Genomic DNA, 26,509 nt, shown 5'->3' on the forward strand with positions numbered 1-26,509 from the left:
TCAACGATATTCCAGCTGAATGAGGGTAGTGTTCTCATGGCTCCTATACAGCTACTTGGCTGACTCTCACTGATATGGTCCTTTGGATGACACTCCAGAAAATGTTATTTCCAGCAAATGTCACCCTGACTTCACTGATCTCTCTGACAGTGCTCGGAACGGCTCAGATATACCCCCCGTTCTGGTAAAGCTGATGATGTTCAACGCCCGGAGCACCCTTCACAACATTCCATTTACTTTAGATGGAATGCTCTGCTTTAGAACATACTGTCTGCATTGAGAGGGAAACAACCCTGGAGTTTTCTCCCCATCTGGGATACGAGAAAGCATTTACACACTCGCCGTTCCATTAATCAATGTTTGGAAATGATTTTCAGGGAAATTTTGGTTGTGTCTGGCTTAGCCAACCCTATTTGGCCACCTGACTGTTCCCCAGTCAGCTAACCATGTGCCTTTCCTTCTGCACAGTGGCTGGTGATAGGCCAAAGTTCTCGAACTAATATCCCTTTGCTTTGCAAGGCAATAGCAGCTGTCTGTAGTGAGCTCTCAGACAGGCGGTAATTTGATATTATACCAGAAATAAAATGGATCATGGCTGGATTTCAGGTTTAAGAGTTCCTCCTTCCATCGCCAGTGTTTTTGGCCCCACATATGAAATATGCTCACAGATGTTTGGAGTGAAAGGGTGAGCTCAGCTGTTTGGACCAAAACGTAATGAATTCTACATCCACGTTGTATCAAATTAACTTAACTTGAAGATTAAGAGCCAAAATGTTGAGAACTGTGAAAAAAATAAAAAAATAAACAGTAGTTTGAGTAATATTTTAATTTATTCGTAGATTAATGAAATGTCAAAATCAAGTCAAGTAAGCAATAAGGTCTCAAAGGCTGTGCTGTGGGCTTTTGTGAATACAGTCAGGATGAAACAACCCCTTCAGCCGTGACCATATTCACAGTAAAGCATGCATAGAGTATCTTATTGCTTTTATAAAAAAAAAACGGTTACCACAAGCCAAAAAATATATCTATTAATATGTTACGTTTTAGAAGTAAAATCATTAAATTCCATCCTTCTCCCAGAAAAAGTCCCTGACAGTGACTGTAAACAGCAAGAGAAAGATGTAATGTCACATCTGATGAAGCTCAAATTTTCTAGCTAACTTTTCTCAATGGACCTCAAATAAATTAACTTTCTCAAATGCATACATATGCTTATCCTCAGCATGAGAAAACATTTGTTTTCTGTCTTTTATTTTAAACCAGACCTGTTTGTGGCACAACAGTAAGCCCTTTTTTTTTTTTTACATAAGAAAAGGTGCGGCCATAACTTCAGTGTGTCAAGGCTGGGTCTCATACGCTTCCAGTTATGTTAGCTGTACAAAAACTGTCCGTCATGCTGCTTGATATCACAAAGTAACTGTTATTTGTAGCGCAAATTATTTTACCATTTATGTATTTTGTTATCCTTTCAGCGGCTAAAAAGTTCACACACATTCACAGAAAATAACTTACTCCTGTGTTGCAAAGGTGAATAACTCAAATATCATACAGTACTCTACCTGAAACAGAAAACGTTTAAATAATGATCCCTCTGAATCAATTAGGCTAATTCGGTAAGTTTATTTAAATCAACACTCAAATTATACTGAGTTGTACAAACATTTAGGCTAAACTACACACAAGGCAGTTTTTATTTCGACTTTTTAATAATAGAATTAGGCCAATGTTGCTACTCCAATTTCTTAGTGAAATATAGCAACAGCAGTAATAGCCTAACTTGTTTTCATGACAGATTTATTTGCAGGCTACATTAAACGTACAGCATGTAATTTTTTTCGCCGCTAGGGGTCGCTAACCTCTTACAACAACAAAGGCGTAGTTTGATGACACAACATTTGCTAAGAATTATGGATCTTGTCGTCAACGTCAAGCCGACCGATCTAATAATGTTTATGGATGAGTAAATACATTGATGCTTTTATCATGACTGTGATATGAAGCAGGTCGGGATTGCTTAGAGACAGCTATCAGCTCCACACGCGACGCGAGTCCCGCGGATATAAAAGGAATATGGATATTTCACTCTACCGAACTACACGCAAGTGCAGAATTACTACTCACAGGTCAGTTTATTAGACAAATTAAACTTGTGAGGTAACGCAGCGCTGTTTCACTTGGTCTAACATTACACTATCACACTAAACTGCATTTAAATGTGTTGAAATTTGTGTTAGTTTGTCTGTATGAGACTAGCAGTAAGCTAGATCAACATTAGAATAACAATACATATCATATTCTAACATTTTATCATTGTTGAACTATATAACATTGATTAGTTTTATGTAAATGTGCTCACCTGTTTAATAAAGTACATGTAGGAGCGGTCGAAGTCTCAGACGTGGAGCTCTCGTTTATATACTGTCTATGGGAGCTCTCGGCATCTCGAAAACACCGCGCTGATATTGATTCTCGGTTTAGTTCTACTTTTTTTATCCAAAGTCTGCTTGCCATGGTCCATAATGTTTGAACGAAACAACAACAGCGTGCAAATCATAGACTGTAAAAAATATGGACAAAGCATCTGTGACGTCACCCATAGACTTTCTGAAGAACGGGTTTGAAGCCGTTTATGGGGGGTATGGGCGGCGCCATCTTGGAAAATCTTGGGAAATCCTAACCCCGCCCACCTTCTGACGCAGCGCGCGTCACTCAACTCGCTCTGCTTATCTCTGTGTATATTTTAGGCAACGAAATATGTTATAAAACACCAACACCATCTATGTAAAACACCAAACTAACTCTTTTCGTTTTCATTTAAAGAAATCTTAAACATTATAGCCACACAAATGTTATTCACTGCACATAACGTTTGCCTTTTTATAACAAAACGAAATATAAAACACAAACCTGCCTCTTTTCGTTTTAAATATAATATAAAAATATAAAAAAATGTAATATGGTCCAGGCAATATGTGCATTTGTACTAAACAACAGATGTTGCAGTAAACAACATTAGATCATATCCGTTGTATTAAAATGACAAAACTCAACCCAGTCTCTTTTTGATATATTTCAGTTTTATCAATATAAAAGTAAAAGGTAAAGTTACAAGAAGCTATACAAACAAAGCAAACAATTCAGTAAAACATAAAAAGTCAGCGCTCGATAACCATACAACGGTACAGTTAAATAGCTTATAAACAATATAAAGTTATGAAACTTACTCAGCCAAAACGATTGCCCAGGGAACAAATTATAGATTTACGTTACGAGACCAAAGATCGCCCGTTAGATATACACAAGACTAATCATGTTTAACCACTACAGAGACGCCAGAGACCGCGGCACCTCAGAACGTCTAGCCGAGCAAAGGCTGTTCCAGGCGGGGTACATCGCGCTGAGCGCCCGGTCATCGCTGGATCTCACAACTGGATACAATTTTCATAAATCTTTATAAATAAACCACAGATTTGAGCTTTAAACAACTACATTCTCGCCTGAAAAACTCTTAACACTAAATTTCATGATACAGAAACAGTAGTATTATATGTCAACTGTATTAAAAAATGGCGCTTCTTATGTTGTCATTCTCCGTGGCGCTGCCTTGTCAGCTGTCAATCAAGCTGTCAATCAAAGTTAACCACGCCCTTATTGTCCTACATTTTATATCTAAATACGATCTAAACTAACGAGTTAGAAAAAAATTCACTGCCCTCATGGTTGTCAGGCACTCGGAACCTATCGAAAAATACAATAAAAGTCCATGGGACCAACCTGTAAAAGCATGAATTTATGCTGTGAAAACGGACATTTTAACATGTGGGCTATGGACATTTGCTCCCTTTTGGGACCTTCCCCTAGCGGATTTTCGATGTATTGCAGTTTTTCGCACTTCCGGGTAGGCTTCATTTTTCAGATGAGAATGTTGCCCCTTGGTGCAAATAGACATTGCGAACTAACAGTCGTCCACGTCTGTCACCTTGGTTACTGTCAGAGGGCTCTGGTTGCTATGGCAGTACGAGCGGAAACCAGGGACAACGGGGATATGACGACATTGACAGCGACAAAACGGAAATAAAGAAAAGGGACATGTCTTCGAATTAAATTACAAATTTCTCCTGGTTTGAAAGTTGTTGGAAACAGTCGGGATAATGTAAGCACACAACTAAAATATATATATAACTTAGATATAGATATTTTTGCAATTTTTAAAGCAAAAAAAGTTACATATTGTGCCTTTAAATAATGTAAAAAATAACTACGATTAGTAAAAAAATACAACAAACAGGTTAAGTAAAAAAAATAAAATGAATATGTAATCTCATGCATACTCTTATTGAGTTATTCTTGTCTAGTTTAGTTTACTGAGTTGCGGGCACTGAATAGCTTCCCTGAGGTAGGCCTAAATGTTATGTCAGACATTAGCTGTTTTATTGACATTTTTTCCGCGTTATAAACAGCTTATTTGTTTCAGTAATTTGTACTGTATCTTTCAATATATACTTTCTGATGTTTATTCATGTTTATTTCAGCTATAATAACTAGTAATGAGGATGATATGATATGTGTGCAGCTTGAACTGGGCGCCAAAAACACGTTTGAATTCCACGATACAATCAACAGAATTTGAAAGCTGAGATATTGTTTCATATTAAAAGTAGCAAAGCACAAAGCTCATTGCGGTTATTGAATGTCAGGAGCTACAAATAATGTTTAGTTAAGTTATGTTATGTTCATGCATCCAAACTGAAACCAGACCGATTTCCTATTTGAATTTTGGAGTTACAGAGAGTTAAATACTTGGGATGACCTGGTGAGACTATAAAGATACAAAATGCATGGGAAACACACATGCGGTAATATATAGGCTACAGGCTTACTTGTAAGTGTTGTCATTTTCAAGGTCAAGCGATCCTAACACTGAAGTACGATTAAAGTGGCGCTAAATCGCGCATACACTAGGCTACTGGATCGAGGCGGAGTTAAAGGGATAGTTCACCCAAAAATGAAAATGCTGTCCTCATTTACTCACCCTCATGTTGTTCCAAACCTGTATGACTTTCTTTCTTCTGCTGAACACAAAAGAAGATATTCTGAAGAAAGTCGGTAACCAAACGACTGATGGACCCCATTGACTTCCATAGTAGGAAACAAAAATACTATGGAAGTCAATGGGGACCAGGAACTGTTTAATTACCAACCTTCTTTAAAATATCTTCTTTTGTGTTCAGCAGAAGAAAGGAAATCATACAGGTTTGGAACAACATGAGGGTGAGTAAATGAGGACAGCATTTTCATTTTTGGGTGAACTATCCCTTTAAGGAATAAAGGAATGTGTGTTGCTGTTGAATTTTGATGTAGGCTACAATAGCCTACATAGTCAATGTTTGATAATATGTGTAGACCCTTAAAATGTAATTCTATGTAAAGTATAAATAATAATCGGTGGCCATAACCAAACTTCAACAACATAAGGGCAGATCCTCAACAACTTAATGTAACGCAGAGAATTGGGTTGTTTTTTTTCTTCAGAAAGCGAATGTAATATATGCTAGATTAGAATTATGTTCACCACTCAATAGTGTTCATGCATCTTAATTTATGACCAATATTAAGGGTCACCTTCATAAATCATCCAGATTAATAATTGACATGCTCATTGATTTTAAGCTTGGAGTCATATCCAATTTGACAATGCATTACAATGAAGAAAATGTGTTTTTTTATTTCAGAAAATTATGTTAATTTGACCACTCAACTCTCTCTTGTAAGCATGCAGGTTTATTACTGCACTGACCAGCACTACACTAATCTTATACTTTTCCTTTACTTCTGGCCTGTTTCACTCCAAACAAGATCTAATGTGCCTGCTTAAGGATCCCATGGATGCCTCAAAATGTAAATAATTGGAGAAATCAGGCCATCTAATCAGTTCTACCAGTGAGACTCAGGAGGCAAAATAGCATAACAAAGCATACATTTATTAACAGCCCAGCAAGTATTTATAAAGTTCTTTGGCGTAGGCCCCGTCCGTAGTTCGCAATGGAATCTGCATTTCCTGCCTGAAGACGAAGGCAGGGGTGCAGCCGACCCCCTGGGAGGTTTGGACAGGGACCTGGTGGTGGTGGGGAGGATGGAGGTAATTGATGGTGTCCGAATTTGCGAACTCAGACGTGTGTAAGTACCGATCTTTTATACTGCAAGTATTAGAACACGATTGGTTAGATGTGAAGGTAATAAGTGACGTAACAAGTCTTCCTGGCAGAACTTACGCTAAAGCTTTCATTCATCTGCCGGGCTGCTTAAATAGAGCCAGATCCATTCTCTCTCCATATGTTTAGTGCTGAAGCTCTGCCAGCTCTCTGTTAAGACACACACACATATGTCCCCTTTTTTTTAATCTGAGCATTATTACAGCTAAAGCATTACTAACCAACCCTAAAACATGTATCACATTTCTGTATGCCTGTGGCACTTTTCCCGGGCTCAACACGCAGTCAGAAGAGGCCACGATCTTCTCCGAGTTCAGTTTCAGGGCACAATAAATTAAATTTTCATTGCTGGATGTAGTGTTTTTTTTATTTCACCTTATCTCACAGGCTTCACTAAATGGACAGTGGACAACATAAGGTTGTTGCAGAAATCTCATGGCTGGAACATTTAATTTTATTGTACAAAACATAAGCATTGCTAGACCCTGATTTGGAGGGCTTCTGTCTCCGCCGTTCATCTCAGAATCATTCAAATCTTTGATTAGAATAACTGACAGCAACCTTAAAAAATATGTATATTAAAAAAATAAAAAGTAATATGTGATACGGTTTCATAGGTAGGTTTCACTTATCAACATTAGTTATTTGTTAACATGAACTAAAAATGAACTTATATTGCATTTATTAATCTTAGTTAATACAACATTTTAAAATACATTTTAAAATCAGAAGTTGTAGCCTATTTAGTTAATTCATTGTGAACTTACTAACATGAACAAAGAAAGAAACAAAGACATTTGTACTAAGTAACATTAATAAATGTCCTAAAAATATAGAATTCACTGTCAGTTTTTACATTAGCTAATGTTAACAAATGAGATCTTATTGTAGTGTCACCAATCTTCCCACTGACAAACAGATTTTTAAATGGATATTTAAAATATTATTGCTTAAATATTTTTAAAACTGTGGAATTTGAACTTTTTTTTTTTTGTAAATTAAATTGTATGTTTCATTTTAAATTCTAATGATTTTAATCTAATTTATGAGTCAAGTTATACCTGACCTCTCTCACTTTAGGCAACTAACATTCATCTGAGCCACATCAGACTGAAATCCTTGAATTACCTTTGGTACGAACAGAAATTGGCATTTATTTGTATTTTTGCTGCATGCTAATACTGCCACCTGAGTTTTTTAGATTACTTAAGTATTTCGCTTGTTTACATCAGCTTGTAATATGACACCATGGGGAATGAATATATATATATACTGATGTGTTAAATCCTCAGTTTAAAATTGGCAGTAATCAACCTGATTATAACAGCATACAAACTAACAAAGTAAAAGTTAAATATATCATCATTGCAGCCGGCACATTAATGCAACATTCTTGCCAGGGGCTCCATATTAAAATGTATGAGCAAAAGGGCAGCAGACTCAAAAATACACTGACATCATTAGAATTGTTGAGGATGCTCACAGTATGAATAAACATAATCCAGGAGGACTGTTGCAAAGAGAGGTTGCACCAGAGCTCCAGGATATCAGGGAAATGATGTGACTTAAAGTACATGGACATGTGATTAATGTTCTCATAAAGTAGGGCAAATATTGTTGCCAAGAAAACTCATTGGGACTGTAAAGCTGTTAGGCAGGCCAGAGAAGATAATGATGATAACTGTATCATAGCACACATTAAACATGCTACGCTTTACCAGCTCTACTATTTAGATGATATTATGATGAATTGATACCTGAGAGGCACTGAAGGGTCTTCAGCTTTCTCACCACTCTTCTCATATACCTCTATATCCACCATACAATTTGTTGTTAAAATGTGACACATGAAAAGGTGATGTGTCATGACAATAATCCATTACTGTCTTTTTTTTTCTTTTTTTTTTGCTGCCAGAATGCTGCCACCTCCTGAGGGCCACTGACACATCTGTCCATGATAGTGGCCTCAGTATTGAGCAGACGCATGTTGACCTATGGGACGTGACAAAGAGGTCACACCGGAGCAGCAGGACAAATGGTTCTAATGATTACAAAAAAAGAGCGATGCGGTGCCAAGTGGAGCATTGTATACCAGGATTTGTCCCCTTGCAAAAGACGAGAGTTGTACAAGAGCTTTCATCAAAAACATTTCTCATTCACAAAACACTGCTTGTCTATATAGAGCCTGACAGATGCTCTGAAGTGAGCATTTAGTCAGAGAGCGGGGAACGATCTATATGCTGATTACGGTTTATTATCATTTTCTTTTTTCAAACCGGTTCCTTTTTACCACAATTTCACTATATTGTAGATTGAGCATGTTGCCAGAAATGCCAACATTTCTACAGTTCATTGAAGTCATTCCTTACACCTTTTAAAGGGATACTAAAAAGAAAATTCTGACATCCCTTTCTGCCATCATCATAATTTTTTTTTTTTTTTAAAGGGTATTTTAAGAAATGTTTCAGTCACCACCAGATTTTTTTTTACTTTTGGGTGGACTATCTCTTAAGCCATCACACCAAGGTTGTGATCTGGGCTTACCTGGTCATTCCAAAACCATGACTTTTCAATATTCTAGTGTCCTTGGTGTCATTGTTCTGTTGTAAAACTAAAAGCCAAGCTTTAGATGTTGGACAGAAGGCCTCATATTTGTCCCTATAGAATATATTGTTATAGAGGAGTTCATGGTGGACTCAATGACCGGAAGCAGTCCAGATCCTGTGACTCCAAAACAAGCCTAAATTATCACTCCACCAACAGGCTTGCTATCTCATAATTATATTTGGGGCTTTTTGTGATACATTTGGTTAGGACTGTGCTGGAAATAGCATTGTGCATTATGCCCAAACACCTTCACTTTGGTCCCTCCTGTGCAAATGACATATTACTTCTATCACTTTTTTGTCTTTAGATATAAACCCATGGAAATAATACTCCATTTCTATCATCAAAATTCCTCAAACACTGAACCCACACATTTCAGTAGCAGCAATTTCATACACACAGCTGGACAGAATGGAAAACATATAACGCATGTCCTTTAAAGCAGCATTTTCACAGGAGAACATTACATGAAAATGATAAAACAGGGTTGAACCAGACCACAATCATCAAATCTCTAGTAAAAAAAACAGCAATATTTTGAATGATCTGGCCTTTATATTAATCTCATGTTTTCTCTGTTCAATGTACAGTGCACAGTATAATCAGGTGTTAACATTAATTTAATCAAATCAATACCAAAGATGCATAATTTCATACATACAATGCCATGTTGTTTATACACACTATTACCCACTAAAATGTCTCAGAAATAGTCTCAAAGGGGAAGACAGCCCAATGAAATATGGGTTCTTATTATATAGTTCTTGGTTTAAATGACCATAGCACCACTCTGTGGTAGCCTGCTGAATGTCATTTACAAGCTCTTATTCATAACTGTTTTAGGCTTTGGACAAATGAAATAACAGTGGAATTTGAGAAAATAAACCCAAAATAAATGCAGATTTATTATGGACCAGAAGGCAGGTCCATGGTTTTTGTCCTGACATTTTTCTCTGGCTGGGAATCTTTAGCAGTTAGGTAAGGTATAAAGTGAACTTTGGTAAGCTTACTGACTATCCACTGTAAATAGCCATCTGAATAACATGATTCTCCCACTCAAACCTTGCAACACTGCCAACTACTACAGACTTCAGTTTATAACTTTTATAGCCATTTTTATCTTCATTTTTTTAACCTCAGGTTAAGTTCCGTTTTACTGTTTTGTAAATTTGTAATTGTTTTTAAATTGCCCAAAAAACATTCCAAATTGAACTTAACCAATATACATAAACCAAATAATATTGATAATGGGTCTGGCTTCCGTGTAAAAAGATTAACATTTGAGGTGAAATAAGACGCAAGTAAAATAAGCATTAGAAATGTTATAGCTTTGAAGAAAATAGTTTTGCACCTATCAGGAAATGAGGCAGATACCAATCACCAATATTTTAACGTCAAGATCAGCCATAATAGCTTAATGAATAATATTAGCAAAGATCATGACACTGGTGAAAAAAAAAAAAAAAAAAAAAATTTGAAAAATTAAAAAGGAGATTAGAAGCTCCAAACCTGCACACAAACCCTCACCTATAACCGTTTTTAAATAGTCCCCAAATCTTAGTTAAACAGTGAATGCATACAAAAAAGTCATTAAGACAGCAACTGAATCTTAACCAATTTGGTTTAAAAAAAAAAAAAAAAACTAGCATCAGCCATGTTGAATAAAACACAAGAATAACGTTTCAAACATTTATTAAATTTTATTCTGGAAGTCATCACTTTGCATTATGAGGCAGATTTTCTAGAGTCCCTTAGCCCTTGACGGGGGAAGTAGTGCTTGAGGAATGGTTGCTTGTATAGCTGGACACCTGAACCAGATTCACGTAGAGCCTGTGCAGTCTGCGGGATACCAGAGAACATACCAACAGGAGATGCTTGGGCACTCAAGCCTAAAGATGGAGCTCTGTTGGAACCTGTGAGGCGCTGCAATGTCACAAAACGCTCAGATATTTTCTTACTGCTTGAGGTGGTGGAAGGAGTTTGAGATGAAAGTCTGGAGGTTCTTTCAATTACACCAAGGAGACCCTGGGTTAGCCGAGAGTCCGAGCTATATAGGCCATTTGTCCTCTGATTATTGATAGACTGACTAGAAATAGATAGGGGAAGGTGACCAAGCTTGGCATAAGCATGGGAATCAGGGGTGTACTTGCTAGAGGGGCTTTGAGAAAGGAGCGAAAGGCCACCATAACTTGTGCTACCATCCTGTGCAGAAACAAACTGTCCAGAAACAAACTGTCCAGAATCTCTGGATGAGCCTCCGGCTGAAGACAGGGAAGAGAACCTACTCTGCACTGGAGAGCTTTGAGACAGAGAGCTACCCTGTGACGCAACTACACCTGAGGTCTGAATACCTTGTGAAGGCTGCCATCTTTGGGACTTCTGGCTTTGGGACACAGCATAGCTTTGAGACGCTTGGTTGGATTGGCTGGCAACATCTTGGGGCGAGGACAATGATGCACAATGACAGTTATTGGATGGAGATGCAGGGGCAAACTGACTTGTGGTACCTTGAGGCTTAAATGATCCACCATAAGTGGTGCTTTCCTGAAGGCTGAATGGAGTAGAGGACCTTGACTGGGAGGGCGAGCCATAGCTAGAGGTAAACTGCTGAGGTAAACTCTGGACTGTAGTGGACTGACTGGCAGCACCTTGTGTTGAGGATAGGGATACACTTGGATAGGAGGATGAAGACCCAGAGGCAAACTGGTATGTGGCACCTTGAGGCTTGAGTGATACACCATATGTGGTGCTTCCCTGCAAGTTGAAGGGAATAGAGGACCCTCTCTGGGTGCCAGTGCTGCCTGTGATGGTAGAGATAAACTGCTTCTGTGAACTCTGGACTGTAGCAGACTGACTGGCAGCACCTTGGGGTGAGGATAATGATACACTTGGATAGGAGGATGGAGACCCAGAGGCAAACTGACTTGGGGTACCTTGAGGCTGCACTGATCCACGATAAGTGTTGCTTCCCTGAAGGTTGAATGGAGTAGAGGACCCTGACAGGGTGCCATAGCTAGAGGTAAACTGCTTCTGCGAACTCTGGACTGTAGCAGACTGACTGGCAGCACCTTGGGGTGAGGATAATGATACACTTGGATAGGAGGATGGAGACCCAGAGGCAAACTGACTTGGGGTACCTTGAGGCTGCACTGATCCACGATAAGTGTTGCTTCCCTGAAGGTTGAATGGAGTAGAGGACCCTGACAGGGTGCCATAGCTAGAGGTAAACTGCTTCCGTGAACTCTGGACTGTAGCAGACTGACTGGCAGCACCTTGGGGTGAGGATAATGATACACTTGGATAGGAGGATGGAGACCCAGAGGCAAACTGACTTGGAGAACCTTGAGGCTGCAGTGATCCATCATAAGTGGTGCTTCCCTGCAAGTTGAAGGGAGTAGGGGACCCTTCCTGGGTTCCAGTGCTGCCTGTGATGGTAGAGATAAACTGCTTCTGTGAACTCTGGACTGTAGCAGACTGACTGGCAGCACCTTGGGGTGAGGATAATGATACACTTGGATAGGAGGATGGAGACCCAGAGGCAAACTGACTTGGAGAACCTTGAGGCTGCAGTGATCCATCATAAGTGGTGCTTCCCTGCAAGTTGAAGGGAGTAGGTGACCCTTCCTGGGTTCCAGTGCTGCCTGTGATGGTAGAGATAAACTGCTTCTGTGAACTCTGGACTGTAGCAGACTGACTGGCAGCACCTTGGGGTGAGAATAATGATACACTTGGATAGGAGGATGGAGACCCAGAGGCAAACTGACTTGGAGAACCTTGAGGCTGCAGTGATCCATCATAAGTGGTGCTTCCCTGCAAGTTGAAGGGAGTAGGGGACCCTTCCTGGGTTCCAGTGCTGCCTGTGATGGTAGAGATAAACTGCTTCTGTGAACTCTGGACTGTAGCAGACTGACTGGCACCACCTTGGGGTGAGGATAATGATACACTTGGATAGGAGGATGGAGACCCAGAGGCAAACTGACTTGGGGTACCTTGAGGTTGCACTGATCCACGATAAGTGTTGCTTCCCTGAAGGTTGAATGGAGTAGAGGACCCTGACACGGTGCCATAGCTAGAGGTAAACTGCTTCCGTGAACTCTGGACTGTAGCAGACTGACTGGCAGCACCTTGGGGTGAGGATAATGATACACTTGGATAGGAGGATGGAGACCCAGAGGCAAACTGACTTGGGGTACCTTGAGGTTGCACTGATCCACGATAAGTGTTGCTTCCCTGAAGGTTGAATGGAGTAGAGGACCCTGACACGGTGCCATAGCTAGAGGTAAACTGCTTCCGTGAACTCTGGACTGTAGCAGACTGACTGGCAGCACCTTGGGGTGAGGATAATGATACACTTGGATAGGAGGATGGAGACCCAGAGGCAAACTGACTTGGGGTACCTTGAGGTTGCACTGATCCACGATAAGTGTTGCTTCCCGGAAGGTTGAATGGAGTAGAGGACCCTGACACGGTGCCATAGCTAGAGGTAAACTGCTTCCGTGAACTCTGGACTGTAGCAGACTGACTGGCAGCACCTTGGGGTGAGGATAATGATACACTTGGATAGGAGGATGGAGACCCAGGGGCAAACTGACTTGTGGTACCTTGAGGCTGGACAGAACCACTGCATGGGTTACTCATTCCTTGAGAAGCAAAACCAGCATAGCCCCCAAACCGAGCCCCAGAGCCCTGATAAACAGCTTGGTGTGAAGACATGGGAACACTCGCATATTTGGTAGGAGATGCAGGGGCATACATACCCACAATGCCCTGAGGCTTCAGAGATAAAGTAGAAGTAGAGTAACTACCTCCCATCACAGGGAAAACATGACTGGAAGTCGTCAATTGAGTGCCAGACCTGCTCTGGGTGCTTGTAGACACACTAGGTGAACTTTGAACACTTGTGTACTGGCTAGAAACCCCAATTGGTAAAGCACCAAAATTGCTATGCATCAGGGACTCTGGGTCATACCGACTTGAAGTGCTAGGTAATTGGGACACACCCCTATAACTGCCACTTTCAACTTGTGTGGGGATAAGTTGCCCAGAACTTCTAGACAATTCAGGCCCAGAGCTTCCCTGAGAAGTGGAAGCAGAGGCCTGAATCAAGGTAGACAAAATGCTTTGAGAAAGACTACTCTGAGTGTCTAGAGGTAAAGCAGGACCTGTTGACTGTGAATCTGTGTTAACCATAAACAAGCTGGGAGTGCTTTGACTATTACTAGACTGGCTAGAAACCTCCAAAGGTGAAGGCAGGAGCTGATTGGAGGTTTCTTGAGATTGGGGAGACAAGTCAACTTGAAAGGAAGAGCCAGAAGCATCCAACAAACTGCCAGAACTACCCTGAGAGCTCTGACTATACAGACTGGGGGTACTCTGATCACTGGTAGACTGACAAGAAACATAACTAAGCTTGTTATATGAGTCTGGGGTATCAGAGGCACCTTGAGACTGAGACAAACCACAGTAAGTGATTCCACCCTGAGGGGAGATAGATTGACCAGAGCCTTCTGAAAGTGGTACAGGGCTACCTTGAGAGTTGTAAGTGGCACCTGGAGCAGATGAACTGTTGTACAAGATACTCTCCTGAGAGAAAACAGGCAAACTGGCTTCTGTTGATTTAGCACCAGAAGTTTCCTGGGAGCTGGCCATGTACAAACTAGGGGAGCTCTGACTACTGGTGGACAGGCCAGAAGTGCCAAGTACAGCAGGGAAGCTAGTACTTTCTCCTTGTGCAGAAACACTAGCAGTATCTGTAATGGTTGATCCAGAGGAACCGTGGAGTAATGTCAAACGGCCTGCAAGCTGTTCATTTAAGGGTAGGGGCAAGGATGCTAAAATTGATCTGCTTGGAGCAGTTTGAGCATAGGAGGTCGATTCAAGCCTGCTGGAAACACCACCTTTAACAAACTTGAGTAAGTTCAGCCTTTTCACGGGTCTGTTAGTGAATAAACTAGAGTCCACTTCAGCCAAAGTCCCAGTCACAGGGACCTCTGGCACAGAAGACTGGACTGCACGAGGTGAGAAAGTATTGTCAGAAGGCTGACCCCACTGATGGTGGGCATTTGAATAAGCTCCACCTGTGAATTAAAGAAAATAGAAGGATTTGTAGACAAACCTCATAAAAAACAACAACAAAAAAAAACATCCTTAGCAAACCAAGGAGAGATAGATAAATTGTACCTTTAAATCCAGAAGCATTGCCCAAAAGCAGGAAGATTACAAACAAGGATAACCTACAAGTATTTACACAAAATATTAAACACATAACATAAAAAACAAACTCAATATTTGCAGAATCATTCACAAACACAGACTGATTACATGAATAAACTCACTTGTTCCACCATTGATCCATAGCAAACAAAACCCTTTTCACTTTCTCAAAACACCAAACAGATGCTACAAAGACAAGCATACACGTAGCTGGAGTTAAGTGTATTGTATAGGCCCTCATTAGTCCAATTAGAGCAAACAACTAATTACATGAAACATCATTCACCTGGGAAACTAACTGGCTGTTAAAATATAACTGATGATTGTTTCATGAAGGCTCTGATACCCTCTGCTGTTTAAACTTTGTAAAGCAGATAATTATTTCAGACTTTCATCTAATGTCTAGGATATTCTCATATATCTTACACATAATGTGCCTAATCACCTCAGGATGACCTTTATGAATTGTTTGTTTTATGAAATGTCATAATCTATTGCAGACTTTGCAGAGACAATTACTGATATATGGGGCAGCATACATTTTAGGATTGGGCACATGCAGAAGTAAGAACAAAGCTGTTTATGCTAAATTGGGTGGTGTCTAAAAACAATCCTGTACATTTTCTTGTCTGACTTAGCACGTTACATGGACATGGTTAAGCAAAACTGCAAAATTTTTCATTGTCTTACAAAATGTGTTTGCACAATTGAGAACCACTGTGCTTTGTAAAGTCCCTAGTACCCTGTTGTGCAAATTTAATCAGTACCAAAATTGACATCAGTCAATCAGGATGTGCATTGCTGCAGTATTATATTTGATTACTTTCATCATGATCATTAATTTACACCACATCAAAGTTTATTTAATGAAGCAAGTGGTCACATACATATTTCCAATATAGTGTTCATGCATTTGGATAATCACTTCATTATGAATTCACTTGATATTACGCACTGTATCACAGTAAATATTTATGGCACCAAAATAAATTATAATAAATACATTTCTTACACACCTATAAATTACACATTTTTATACAAAACATAAATTAACTAACAGTACAACAAAGCATGAAAAAAAATATTGCTCAGTGTTTGGATTTCTTCCTTTGATTTGATAGGGCCACTGTGCTTATCTATTCCCTTTTAATACATTCTATGAACATATGGCTTCCTTTTATACTTTATGATACGTATGTACTTAAAGATATGTAGTGAAATCATTATAATGACAAATTCATAGAATACATTAAGCCATTATACATTAATCTTGGCACTTTTTGAAATAAATAAACATTGTTTGTGACATACTAGTAGTTTGTCAGTTCTAAAATTTTCTAAAAAGTTGACCTTTACATCATATACCACTTGGTCAGAACACTGTTTGACACACTGAGCAACACACAAAAGAACTTCCACACTATAGTGTAGCGACGATATTCATACAATATTTTCTTTACTACTTAGCAAAACTTTCACAATAAATAAATACCAAGAGCAGCAATGAAAAACGACTTTGTAATCCGTCAGTGTAGACTTGGTGTACTTGATTTGATCAGAGAGATTGAGTAACATCTAGACGTGGAGAAGACAGATTCATAGCTGATTGAAAGACAAAGTGAATGAACAAGGAAAAAAGCAAGACTAATGTTTGGAGTCTCGGGGATAAAACTCAGCCAGAGTGCTCTGAGGAATCCTCTTCAGCATCTCTTTGGGGAAGATTCTCAAGAGCTGCCAGCCAATGTCCAATGTTTCGAACACAGTTCGATTCTCATATGCACCTGTGATACGAAACATGTTAGGTTCATTCTGAAGTAATATATAGTACAGTCCATTGCCATTAACGGAATTTGATTGCATTTGATAACAAAAGAAAAAGTATACACTATTTTTTTCTTTTTCTTCTTTCTAAATGTCCTTTCACACCAAACTTGAATAATGTAAAAAAAAAAAATAAAATAAAAAGATTGAGAATGCAAACAATGCATTCCTAAAAAGCTATTCACACTGGGGTGAACATATGCCTGACAACAAACTAAAGTTTTTGTTTCTTTGTACGGTGCTGAAACAGCATTGACAAAAAAAGTTATAATCGTCGGATCATATGACTGTAACCATTGTAGGTACACATATCAGTACATCTCAACGTGCCAATAAGCATTAAAAAAAGATTCAGAATTATTTGAAAGTAATAAAGATAGAAAGTGCAAGCATTTGGTATAGTATTTCAAGTGTTTGGTTTGAAAGGGCCTTAAATAAATAGTTCCCGCAAAAATAAAAATTCTGTAATCATTCACTCATCTTCAAGTTTGTTCTGCTGAACACAAAAGAAGATATTTTGAAGAATGTGGGAAACCAAACAGTTGCTTGTCCCCATTGACTTCCATAGCATAAAAAAAAAAAAAAAAAAAAAAAAAAACTATGGAAGTCAATGGGGACCACCATTTGGTTACTCACATTCTTCAAAATATCTTCTTTTGTGTTCAACAGACCATAGAAACTCAAACAGGTTTAGAACAACCTGAGGGTGAGTAAATTACAGAATATTTGTTTTTGGGTGAACTATCCCTTTAAAATAAGATTTTTACATCATTCCACAGGTGCCCTCCTGTTGTTACTTACCCTGGGCAATAAAGTTCTTCTCAAATTTCTGTAAGAACTCCAAGTACAACAAGTCATCCGATGTCAGTGCTTCTTCCCCAACCACGGCCTTCATTGCTTGCACATCTTTCCCGATAGCATAGCAAGCATACTGCAAAAGAGGAGATGCTTTGTCACAGACAAGTCAAATGTCCATACACAATTAACTCAAACCATTAGATAATTCAAATAAACATTTGCATGAAGAAAAACCCAACAACAATTATTTGTGAAAGAGACCAAGTGCTTTGGTCATAATACAGGTGTTGTTCTTTCTTCGTTTCTTTACCATTTACAATACCATTCAAATGTTTGGGATAGAAAGTTTATATATTTATTTTTTGAAATAATTTGTATTTATTTATTTAGCAAGGATGCATTAAACTGTTCAAAAGGGGGGAAAAGACTCTTCACAAAACATTTCTATTTCAAATAAATGCTGTTCTTTTCAAACATTCAATTCATCAAAGGATCCTGGAAAAACAGTTTTTAAAATTGATAATTCAAATCAGCACATTTCTGAAGGACCATGTGACACTTAAGTCTGGAGTAATGATGCTGTAAATTCAGCTTTGTCATCACATAAACAAATTACAATTTATAATATTAAAATAAAAAAACAGTAATGTATGTTCATCCATACTTACCAGCTGATTAGAAACATCTGAGTGGTCTTTGCGTGTCATTCCCTCGCCAATGGCTGATTTCATCAATCGAGACAAAGAAGGTAGTACATTGATAGGAGGATAGATCTGCATAGAAATATCAATAGTTGGAATAAAACAGCACACGAGACTTATTAAAGTGTTAGTTCACCCAAAAATTAAAACCACGTTTTACAATCTCTTTATGAACTTTTTGAAGCGTCAAAGTGGTAGTTGCATAGCGGGCAATGGAGAGTACAGAAAGCTCTCAGATTTTAGTAAAAATATCTTCATTTGTGTTACTAAGATGACCGAAAGTCTTACGGGTTTGGAACGACATGAAGGTGAGTAAATGATGACAGAATTTTCATTATGGGTGAAGAATTCTACTAATGTTCACACTGTAAGCTTGTTTCCATCTCTTACCTGTCTGTTATGAAGCTGTCTGTCCACATAAATTTGACCCTCAGTGATGTATCCAGTTAAATCCGGAATAGGATGGGTAATATCTGCAGATAATGATAAGCAAACCATTCAAGTAGTAAGCAAATCCTTTATGATGATATAAGGATTAAAAGATGAGTAGGTAGATGTTTGCTGACCATCGTTGGGCATAGTGAGGATTGGGATTTGGGTGATGGAGCCATTGCGTCCCTCCACACGTCCGGCCCTCTCGTATATCGTGGCCAGATCGGTGTACATGTAACCTGGGAAACCACGTCGACCAGGAACCTCTTCTCTAGCCGCAGAGACCTTCAAGACCATGATAGAGTTTAATGCATAGCAATGAGTAGCAAGTTTAGAATTAATCCTAACGGCTGTCAGTATAAATTCACACATTATATCGTACCTCTCGTAAAGCCTCGGCATAAGAGCTCATGTCAGTCAATATGACCAGCACGTGTTTCTCACACTGGTAAGCCAGAAACTCGGCTGCGGTAAGTGCAAGCCGAGGGGTGATGATGCGTTCAATCCTGAAACAGGGAAATATAACTTTTTGGTCCAAGTTGCTCCCTTATCATTTACTCACGTTCATGTTGTTCCAAATAAGCATGACATTTTTAAGGATTATACTTATTACTCTTCTTGAATTCATTTAGTTTTGGTCTACTTGGAATCATTTAGAACGACATGAGGGTGAGTAAATGATGACAGAATTTTATTTTTGGGTGAACTATCCCTTTACTTTCAAGAATATTCGAGAGAATACTGACGTGGGATCATTGGCCAAATTTAAAAAGAGGCACACGTTGTCCATGGACCCGTTCTCTTCAAAATCGGACTTAAAAAATCTTGCAGTCTCCATGTTGACCTAAAGATACAACCAATGTTATGGTATGGTATGGATGCATATATTTCGATTGAAAACTTTTAATCCGAAGTGCTCCTCACCCCCATGGCAGCAAACACAATGGCAAAGTTATCCTCACTGTAATCCATCACATCTTTGGATTTCTTCACCAATCCCGCCTGACGACAGATCTGTGCGGCAATCTGAAAAAAATTAAGATAACTACTTTAGACTTAAGTACTCAAGATCTTAAATTAAAATTGCCATTTTTGGGTAAGGAGAAGCAGTCAAGCAACAGAAGTGGACAGCAGCATGTAAGTGTATTTGTTTTTATTTCTCATTTGATTTAAGCACAGTTGTCGTTGCTAGGAAACATTGTTTTGTTTACTGTGTTTACTGGTAAACTGTGTTTACGATTTTTTCTCATGCCATGTCGTGTGGTTTTTCAGTTTCATTCGGTTAAATACTAAGGTAATGTTTCAGATACTACCAATAATGTTTCAGGCAGGTACGTTTGAAATAGAAATCTTTTGTAACATTATAAATGTATTTAAGGTCACTTTAACAAATTGTATAAAAGTATTCATTTCTTTCAAGAACCACCCCAAAGAAGATGGGCTGACAGCGGCCTCACCTCATTGTGGGGTAGACCAGCCGCAGAGAAAATGGGAATTTTTTGGCCTCTGGCAATACTGTTCATGCCATCAATGGCAGAGATGCCGGTCTGGATCATTTCCTCAGGATAAATACGGCACTGAGGATTAATCGGCTGACCTGCAGGAAGCAGGATGGAATTTGATGGTACATTTATCATCAATATAATAAAAAATAAAAAACACTGATGACAATTTATGAGCATAACAGTTTATGTGGTGCATCACAAAGACAGCCTCATTGAAATGTACCCATGATGTCTAAGTAGTCCTCCGCCAACACTGTAGGCCCTCGATCAATTGGCTTTCCTGATCCGTTGAACACACGACCTGTAATAGACTTCAAGTTTAACCAAATACACATAATAAAAAACATCACATGGCTTCAGAATGTCTCTTTTTTATTATTACCCAGCATATCCTCGGACACAGGTGTACGCAAAATGTCCCCTGTAAATTCGCATGTGGTTTTTTTGGCATCAATACCAGATGTTCCCTCAAACACCTAAAAATGAAATAATGAGATGCTACAGATCAGATTACAAAATGGGGGGTGGAAAAGAAAACATGTAGGTCTATTACAGAAGATGTTATTCCCTGACCTGAACCACAGCTTTGGAGCCTGTGACCTCCAGCACTTGTCCGCTCCTCTTGGTGCCATCAGGGAGAGTCAGATGGACAATCTCAGCATACCTGGGGAACTGCGCCAGGTAACCAGTTAACATTGCATCAAAAACATCAATGTATTCCAGTACTTTCCAAACAAATTAGCTGATGTTCGCAGAAATCCAATACCTTCACTTGATCCAAAATCACCAGGGGTCCATTAACACCAGCCACGGTTTTATACGCTGAGCACACAATAAACATGAATGTCACAACACAAGCGTGTTTTCATAGTCTAGATCAAATCACAAACACAACTAAGGTACGCAAATACAGCGTAAGGGTTTTCTCTTAATTACACGAAGAAAATCTGTAAGCACTGCATTAAGGAAAACAAATACAGTAAAAAATAAAACACATCACCTGATAAAATATGACATCATGCTATGGTCAAAGTGTCTTAAAAAGAAAAATAAAGAAAACAAATGAGAGTGTCATTAATATTATATGAAAACATAAATAACAGATATAAATAACAAACATAAATAACAGAGATGCTCAGAATAAGAAAATAAAACGGCATGATGCCTTAGAAATGGGTTATTCCTATCCTAACATTATTTATACATTTAAGAAATAATTAGATATTTTTATTTTTTAACTAAAACAACTTAAACTTGAGTAGGGAATGAACATATTTAAATGTAGTTTTTAAAGCTCCTTGTGTGTTTTGACCATCAATGCATCTGATGATGCTGTCATCTATGGCAAGCCAATTTAACATTATTCCTCACAACTAACTATTTCTATTTTTAGTACTTATTTAGCCTAAGTTCTAGTAAAATAAAAATGAGTAACCAGAAGGGGTGTGCGATATTGACAAAAAATGGTATCTCAACATTTTCTGGGATTTTATTGATAACGAAGACGATATTTTGCTCAGTGTGTTTATTGTGTTGGCGCCTTGTCAGGTTTAGAAATGCCGTGGACAGCTGACTCCTTAAGTCTTTGATATTGGTCTGTTCGCAGTACTGACAGAAATTATCTTTTCAAATAAGTTTAAATAGATTTTTACCTTTTATAGGCATTTGAACCTTTGTAAAAATTGTTTTAACCTAATTAAATGTATGCATTTCTGAAGTGCATTTTTAAAGCCGAAAGTGGGCGGAGCCGGCCATTGCCATCTTGGTAGCGTGTCACCACAAGTCACGCCCAGATAAACGAAAATGGGCAAAGAGGCGGGATTAGCTGAGCTGACGTGATGGCTAACAGACAGCAAACAAACGGCTAGTAGTGACAGTAGCGGCAATCCACCTGTCACTCAAGTGGCCACACCCTTAATTATGCAGAGCTTTAAGGCTTAATATGATTTAAACGGATGAGTTATTAAAAAAATTCACCCCCCTCACAGTTGTCATGAAGGGCAACATTAGCTATATAGACCAAAACCACTTTTTGCACCAGGCTGTAAAAAAAATTTTTCTGCTGTAAAGCTGGGCATATTAACATGGGGGGTATATGGGATTGACTCTCTTTTGAAGCCTGTCTCTAGCGGCCAGTCGATGAATTGCAGTTTAAGTCACTTCCGTGTTGGATTCAAGAGAGAGACCGGAAGATTGCCGCTTGGCTTTTACCAGTCAAATGAAATCAGTATCAACAAAATGCATCTTTGCAATGCACAGAAGCTGCATCTGAAGTGGCATTTGGATGCATTTGCACAGACTGTTTGTCTGAATGTGAAATTAAAACCGCCAGTAGGTGGCAGCAAGTCACTGTTAATGAGTGAGTCATTGAGTTTCAAGCGATTACAAGTTACAAGCGCACTAGTCTAACCCACTAGACTACATCACGTAGTGTTAGTGTATGCGTGCACTCTCTAGGTGTGCTTTTGAAAAGTGAGGGACATACTAATGTCAGATCGCACATCATTAAAACAACAATCACGATCGTAGACGGTATATATCACACACACTGGCAGGGGTTGAACAGATTAGTCGACTTCAGTGATCTGCCATGATACTTTAAAGGTGAACTAAGTAACTTTTTTTTACCTTAACTGAACAGCTTCAGAGTCATTGGAATGGTTATATTACTTATTTCGGGTTGAATGGTGGTCGTTTCGCACCCCCCTGGTGCCCGTGAGCGGAAAATACGCACTTGCAACTTTGAGCCGGCAGGCCGCTGGCCGCCGCGGCAGGAAGTATCGCGTGATATCAGGTCTCGCGATGTAAACAATTGCTTTACGGCCAAAAGAAATCTGCTAAAATGCTGTCATTATTGCGCTCCCTCACGCTGTTCGAACCCGAATGAAGAAGACTTTTTAAAGAATGTCCCATCTGCTTTGATGTCGTTGATCTGCTAGCCTCTGGTGTCTGAGAATAGCCAACGAGTTTTTACAACAGTGTTGTCAAATATCTATTCCGAAGCTGTGGGGGGAGCTCTAGAGAGAAACCTGCGAGCAAAAAGCGAGAATACAGCGAAGAAATCCCGAAGTTACTGAATGCAGCTTTAAGCTTGACGAAGACAAGTCGCTGATCATTCATGGCCTAAAGAGGGCGCAACATGATAATAAATCTTTGAAGTCCACTTTTACGCTCTGTTTCAGTTAAAATGACAAATAAATGCATACTCAGAGAGCGCTCCACAAGATATGTTTGATTATACCATCTGAATGCTCAAAATTGATCGCGTGAACCCGCTACGGTCTGTTCAAATTCTCTGATAATAACAGCTTTGTAGGACTATACATTATTTGGATAACTGGTCAAAAATAATTCTGTTAAATGTAAATTTTGTTGGATAGAACTGATATATTGTTTTTTTAAATTAATATATTTCCAGTCCAATTTTAGTGTTACTTTCAATAAAAGTGTGGTTATTTTGTTTGATTGTCTTGTATTTCTTAAAATCAGTTTTTGGCCAAGTGTATCCAGAGTTTTCATTTCGGAGCATCCCTACGTTTAACAATTTTATTCTGTTTATGTCACTTTCAGTGTGAGCCTATTTTTTATTTGGTATTGTACATAATATAAAAATAAAATGTATAATAAAAATAGGCCCATATGATTTAATTTATTGATGTGAAAAATAATATTTCTATAATTACTCATTTATATATAATATTATATAACTGAAATATAATTTTTCTTATTTGTATGGTAACTATTCAGTAGGTAATAGTTGTTATATGTTATTCTGGAAGTAATGAAAAAAGAACTAGTAACACAAATAAATACTAGTTAAGGAATAGTCTAAATGCTGAAACGGCTTGCCACTCCATCACGATGCAGATCCTATACACGCATCAACCTAAATCCTGCATCATGTTGATTTATTAACATCTAATGTGATGAAAAAAACAATCATTCATTTAATTTTTAAGATCATGCAATCAGAGGTAAACAATATGCATTAACAGAGAATATACCCTCTAGTTAGTAAACTGACCCTAGATTATTTACCTGACTGCATGTAACGTATTTATCATAAATGTACAACATCAGAAATGTTCAAATGTTATAAGTCTACAGTTGAAAATAACATGATGATTAGCAGATTAAGTGTAAGTTAAATACAAAACACGTCATTCATTCGTTGCGCCATACACACATCATTGTATCGCTCTAGTGGGGTTCTGTTTGTAAGGGCCCTTCATAGTCAGCACTGGACACTCACTCAATCTCGGCTGAGAAATGTAGTCACGAGTCACGGCAAGGACATTTTCCCGGACGGCGACGTGTTTGGTCCCGGTAACCGCAGATGATATTTCGCTGACAGCTCCGCTCACCATTCCCCTAAGAGCCTTCATGATGACTGTAATACTCAAAAATTACTACAGGTCTGAAGCTAAGCGTGACAACACGGCTGCACATGCGCAATAGTGCTTATGTGTTTCTCTCCCCTCCCCTTTTCAAAATCGACGCAGTGGACGATGACGCCCTCTAGAGGTGTATGAGTGGTTGACACGATAACCCATGATGGTATAATAACAGATATTTTATTACATTTCTCTAGATATTACAATATATTATTAGAATAACAATGTGAGTAAAATGTTTAACTGAAAATTCTGGAAACAAATTATATTTATATTCCCCTTTTACTTTATTAATAACAACACTTTAGCGGCAACAAACCTTTTTTTTTTATGTTCTCCAACATGATTTGAAAATGATCAAAAACAACGAAACATCTGTACAAAGCTCTCGTGCTCATTGTCAAAATAGTTTCTTTTTTTGTGTGTGTGACCTAGAAATAAAGTAGAATGTTAAATATTTATTTTTAAGTCATAATTATTGTCTCTTTGTTAAAACACTTCCAGATTTAAAATATATTTTGAAGCCCAGATTTTAAATGTAGTCTCAGACACAACTGAACTTCATGTAAAATTAGTTTAAATATTTTTTTTATAGTTACTGTAAAATTATTAGTCAAGTGGTGTTTATGACTGCATATGAATTTAGATAGCCTACTACATAAAATATGTACAAAAGTCAACAGCTTAAAAATAGACTTTCATTCATATCTTAACCAAAAATCTTGATTTTTTAAAACGTTAGTATCTGTTATTTGTAAAAAAAAAATTATCTTCATTTTATACAATGCAAATTTTATTTTTATTTTATACATTTTATTCTCAAATTTAAAATACAAGTAATTGCTTAAAATTCCTATTTCAGTTTAAACCTTTTATAACGTTAACCTTTCAGTATAACATCTGCAAATCTTAATAGTACAAACAGAACTATTTTGATTGCACTTTATTTGACAGTACGTGCACTTACGTGTACTCACAGTATACTTACCTAAGTACTGGGTAATAGGTCACTACATGGTTTAAGGTTAGGTTAAGGGGTAGGTAGGTTGTTCTTAGTTATTACACAGTTATTGTACAGTAATTATAGTAAGTACATAGTATGCATATGGGGAACAGGACTGTAAAATAAAGTGCTACCATTATTTTTTATGGGCAAAAACAAAGACATGTCATCCTTCCTGTAAAAACAAAACAAAAAATAACTATCATTCAAATGCATTTCAGTAACATCTTTAGGACGAATAAGTAGAGATAAAAAGATTAAAAAACACAGAAAAAATAAAAAAATCAATAATAGACGCTTCACTTTTTTATTTATTTAGGCCTTAAGAGCTCTACCAATATCATCTTACATGAGATCTGGTTTTGCATCACAAATCTGAGGAATAATGTATCATTCTATCATATTAAACTTTATTACATTGAATGTTACACAATTACATTTTGGTTCCATATTGTATCTTGACAAAAAGAAATGGGGTTCTACATAGAACCCAAGGATTCTTGACTCAATTTTAAAGAACAGTTTATGCCAAAAAGGTTCTATAAAAGGAGAAATATCGTAAATGATTGCATAATACTTTCATGTTCAACAGGTTATTTAATTTCTTTCTTGTGATAAAGTGTTTTTAATTCATAACATTTTATTAAAATAAAAATTAATTAAAACAAAATGATTTTAATTAAATCTAAATCCATAAAATGATCCCATGATGTGAACCCCTAAAGGTTATAATAAAGAATCCTTTAAGGTTCTATGTAGAACCTTTTCTTTTAAGAATGAAATAAAAGGTAACCTGAGTCAATACATAATCAATCCTTCTTCC

At 38.0% G+C, this 26,509-nt stretch overlaps 2 protein-coding genes across 2 annotated transcripts; both read right to left on the reverse strand.

Annotated features, from left to right (window-relative positions):
• Positions 1 to 10,500: 10,500 nt before the first annotated feature.
• Positions 10,501 to 15,256, reverse strand: LOC311284933 (uncharacterized protein). The gene is made up of 3 exons (XM_084400233.1): positions 15,155 to 15,256; positions 15,000 to 15,052; positions 10,501 to 14,896 (listed from the first exon to the last, which is right to left on the reverse strand). Exons 1-3 carry the CDS (start codon positions 15,232 to 15,234, stop codon positions 10,545 to 10,547), a joined length of 4,485 nt encoding a protein of 1,494 aa, XP_084256359.1. The 5' UTR covers positions 15,235 to 15,256; the 3' UTR covers positions 10,501 to 10,544.
• A 615-nt stretch (positions 15,257 to 15,871) lies between these two features.
• atp6v1b2 (ATPase H+ transporting V1 subunit B2) lies at positions 15,872 to 24,752 on the reverse strand. The gene is made up of 14 exons (XM_084400928.1): positions 24,542 to 24,752; positions 21,056 to 21,111; positions 20,863 to 20,961; positions 20,672 to 20,765; positions 20,513 to 20,590; positions 20,242 to 20,381; positions 19,709 to 19,810; positions 19,531 to 19,628; positions 19,167 to 19,290; positions 18,919 to 19,069; positions 18,743 to 18,825; positions 18,320 to 18,424; positions 17,655 to 17,784; positions 15,872 to 16,813 (listed from the first exon to the last, which is right to left on the reverse strand). The coding sequence occupies exons 1-14, from the start codon at positions 24,672 to 24,674 to the stop codon at positions 16,677 to 16,679; spliced, it is 1,530 nt and encodes a 509-aa protein (XP_084257054.1). The 5' UTR covers positions 24,675 to 24,752; the 3' UTR covers positions 15,872 to 16,676.
• Positions 24,753 to 26,509: the final 1,757 nt, after the last annotated feature.

Source organism: Rutilus rutilus (assembly GCF_951802725.1).
Source record: "Rutilus rutilus genome assembly, chromosome: 25".
Taxonomy (NCBI): Eukaryota; Metazoa; Chordata; class Actinopteri; order Cypriniformes; family Leuciscidae; genus Rutilus; species Rutilus rutilus.

What these genes read in the sequence shown, in the direction of transcription:
- atp6v1b2 (XM_084400928.1), bottom strand. Translation starts at nt 24,674, where the DNA reads ATGAAGGCTCTTAGGGGAATGGTGAGCGGAGCTGTCAGCGAAATATCA. An exon ending in TGTGTCCGAGGATATGCTGG is followed by an intron (nt 20,591 to 20,671) that starts GTAATAATAAAA and finishes AGTCTATTACAG; the next exon opens with GTCGTGTGTTCAACGGATCA. An exon ending in CCTCACTATGCCCAACGATG is followed by an intron (nt 18,826 to 18,918) that starts GTCAGCAAACAT and finishes CATTATCTGCAG; the next exon opens with ATATTACCCATCCTATTCCG.
- LOC311284933 (XM_084400233.1), bottom strand. Translation starts at nt 15,234, where the DNA reads ATGCTTGTCTTTGTAGCATCTGTTTGGTGTTTTGAGAAAGTGAAAAGG. An exon ending in ATGGATCAATGGTGGAACAA is followed by an intron (nt 15,053 to 15,154) that starts GTGAGTTTATTC and finishes AAATACTTGTAG; the next exon opens with GTTATCCTTGTTTGTAATCT. An exon ending in CAATGCTTCTGGATTTAAAG is followed by an intron (nt 14,897 to 14,999) that starts GTACAATTTATC and finishes TTTAATTCACAG; the next exon opens with GTGGAGCTTATTCAAATGCC.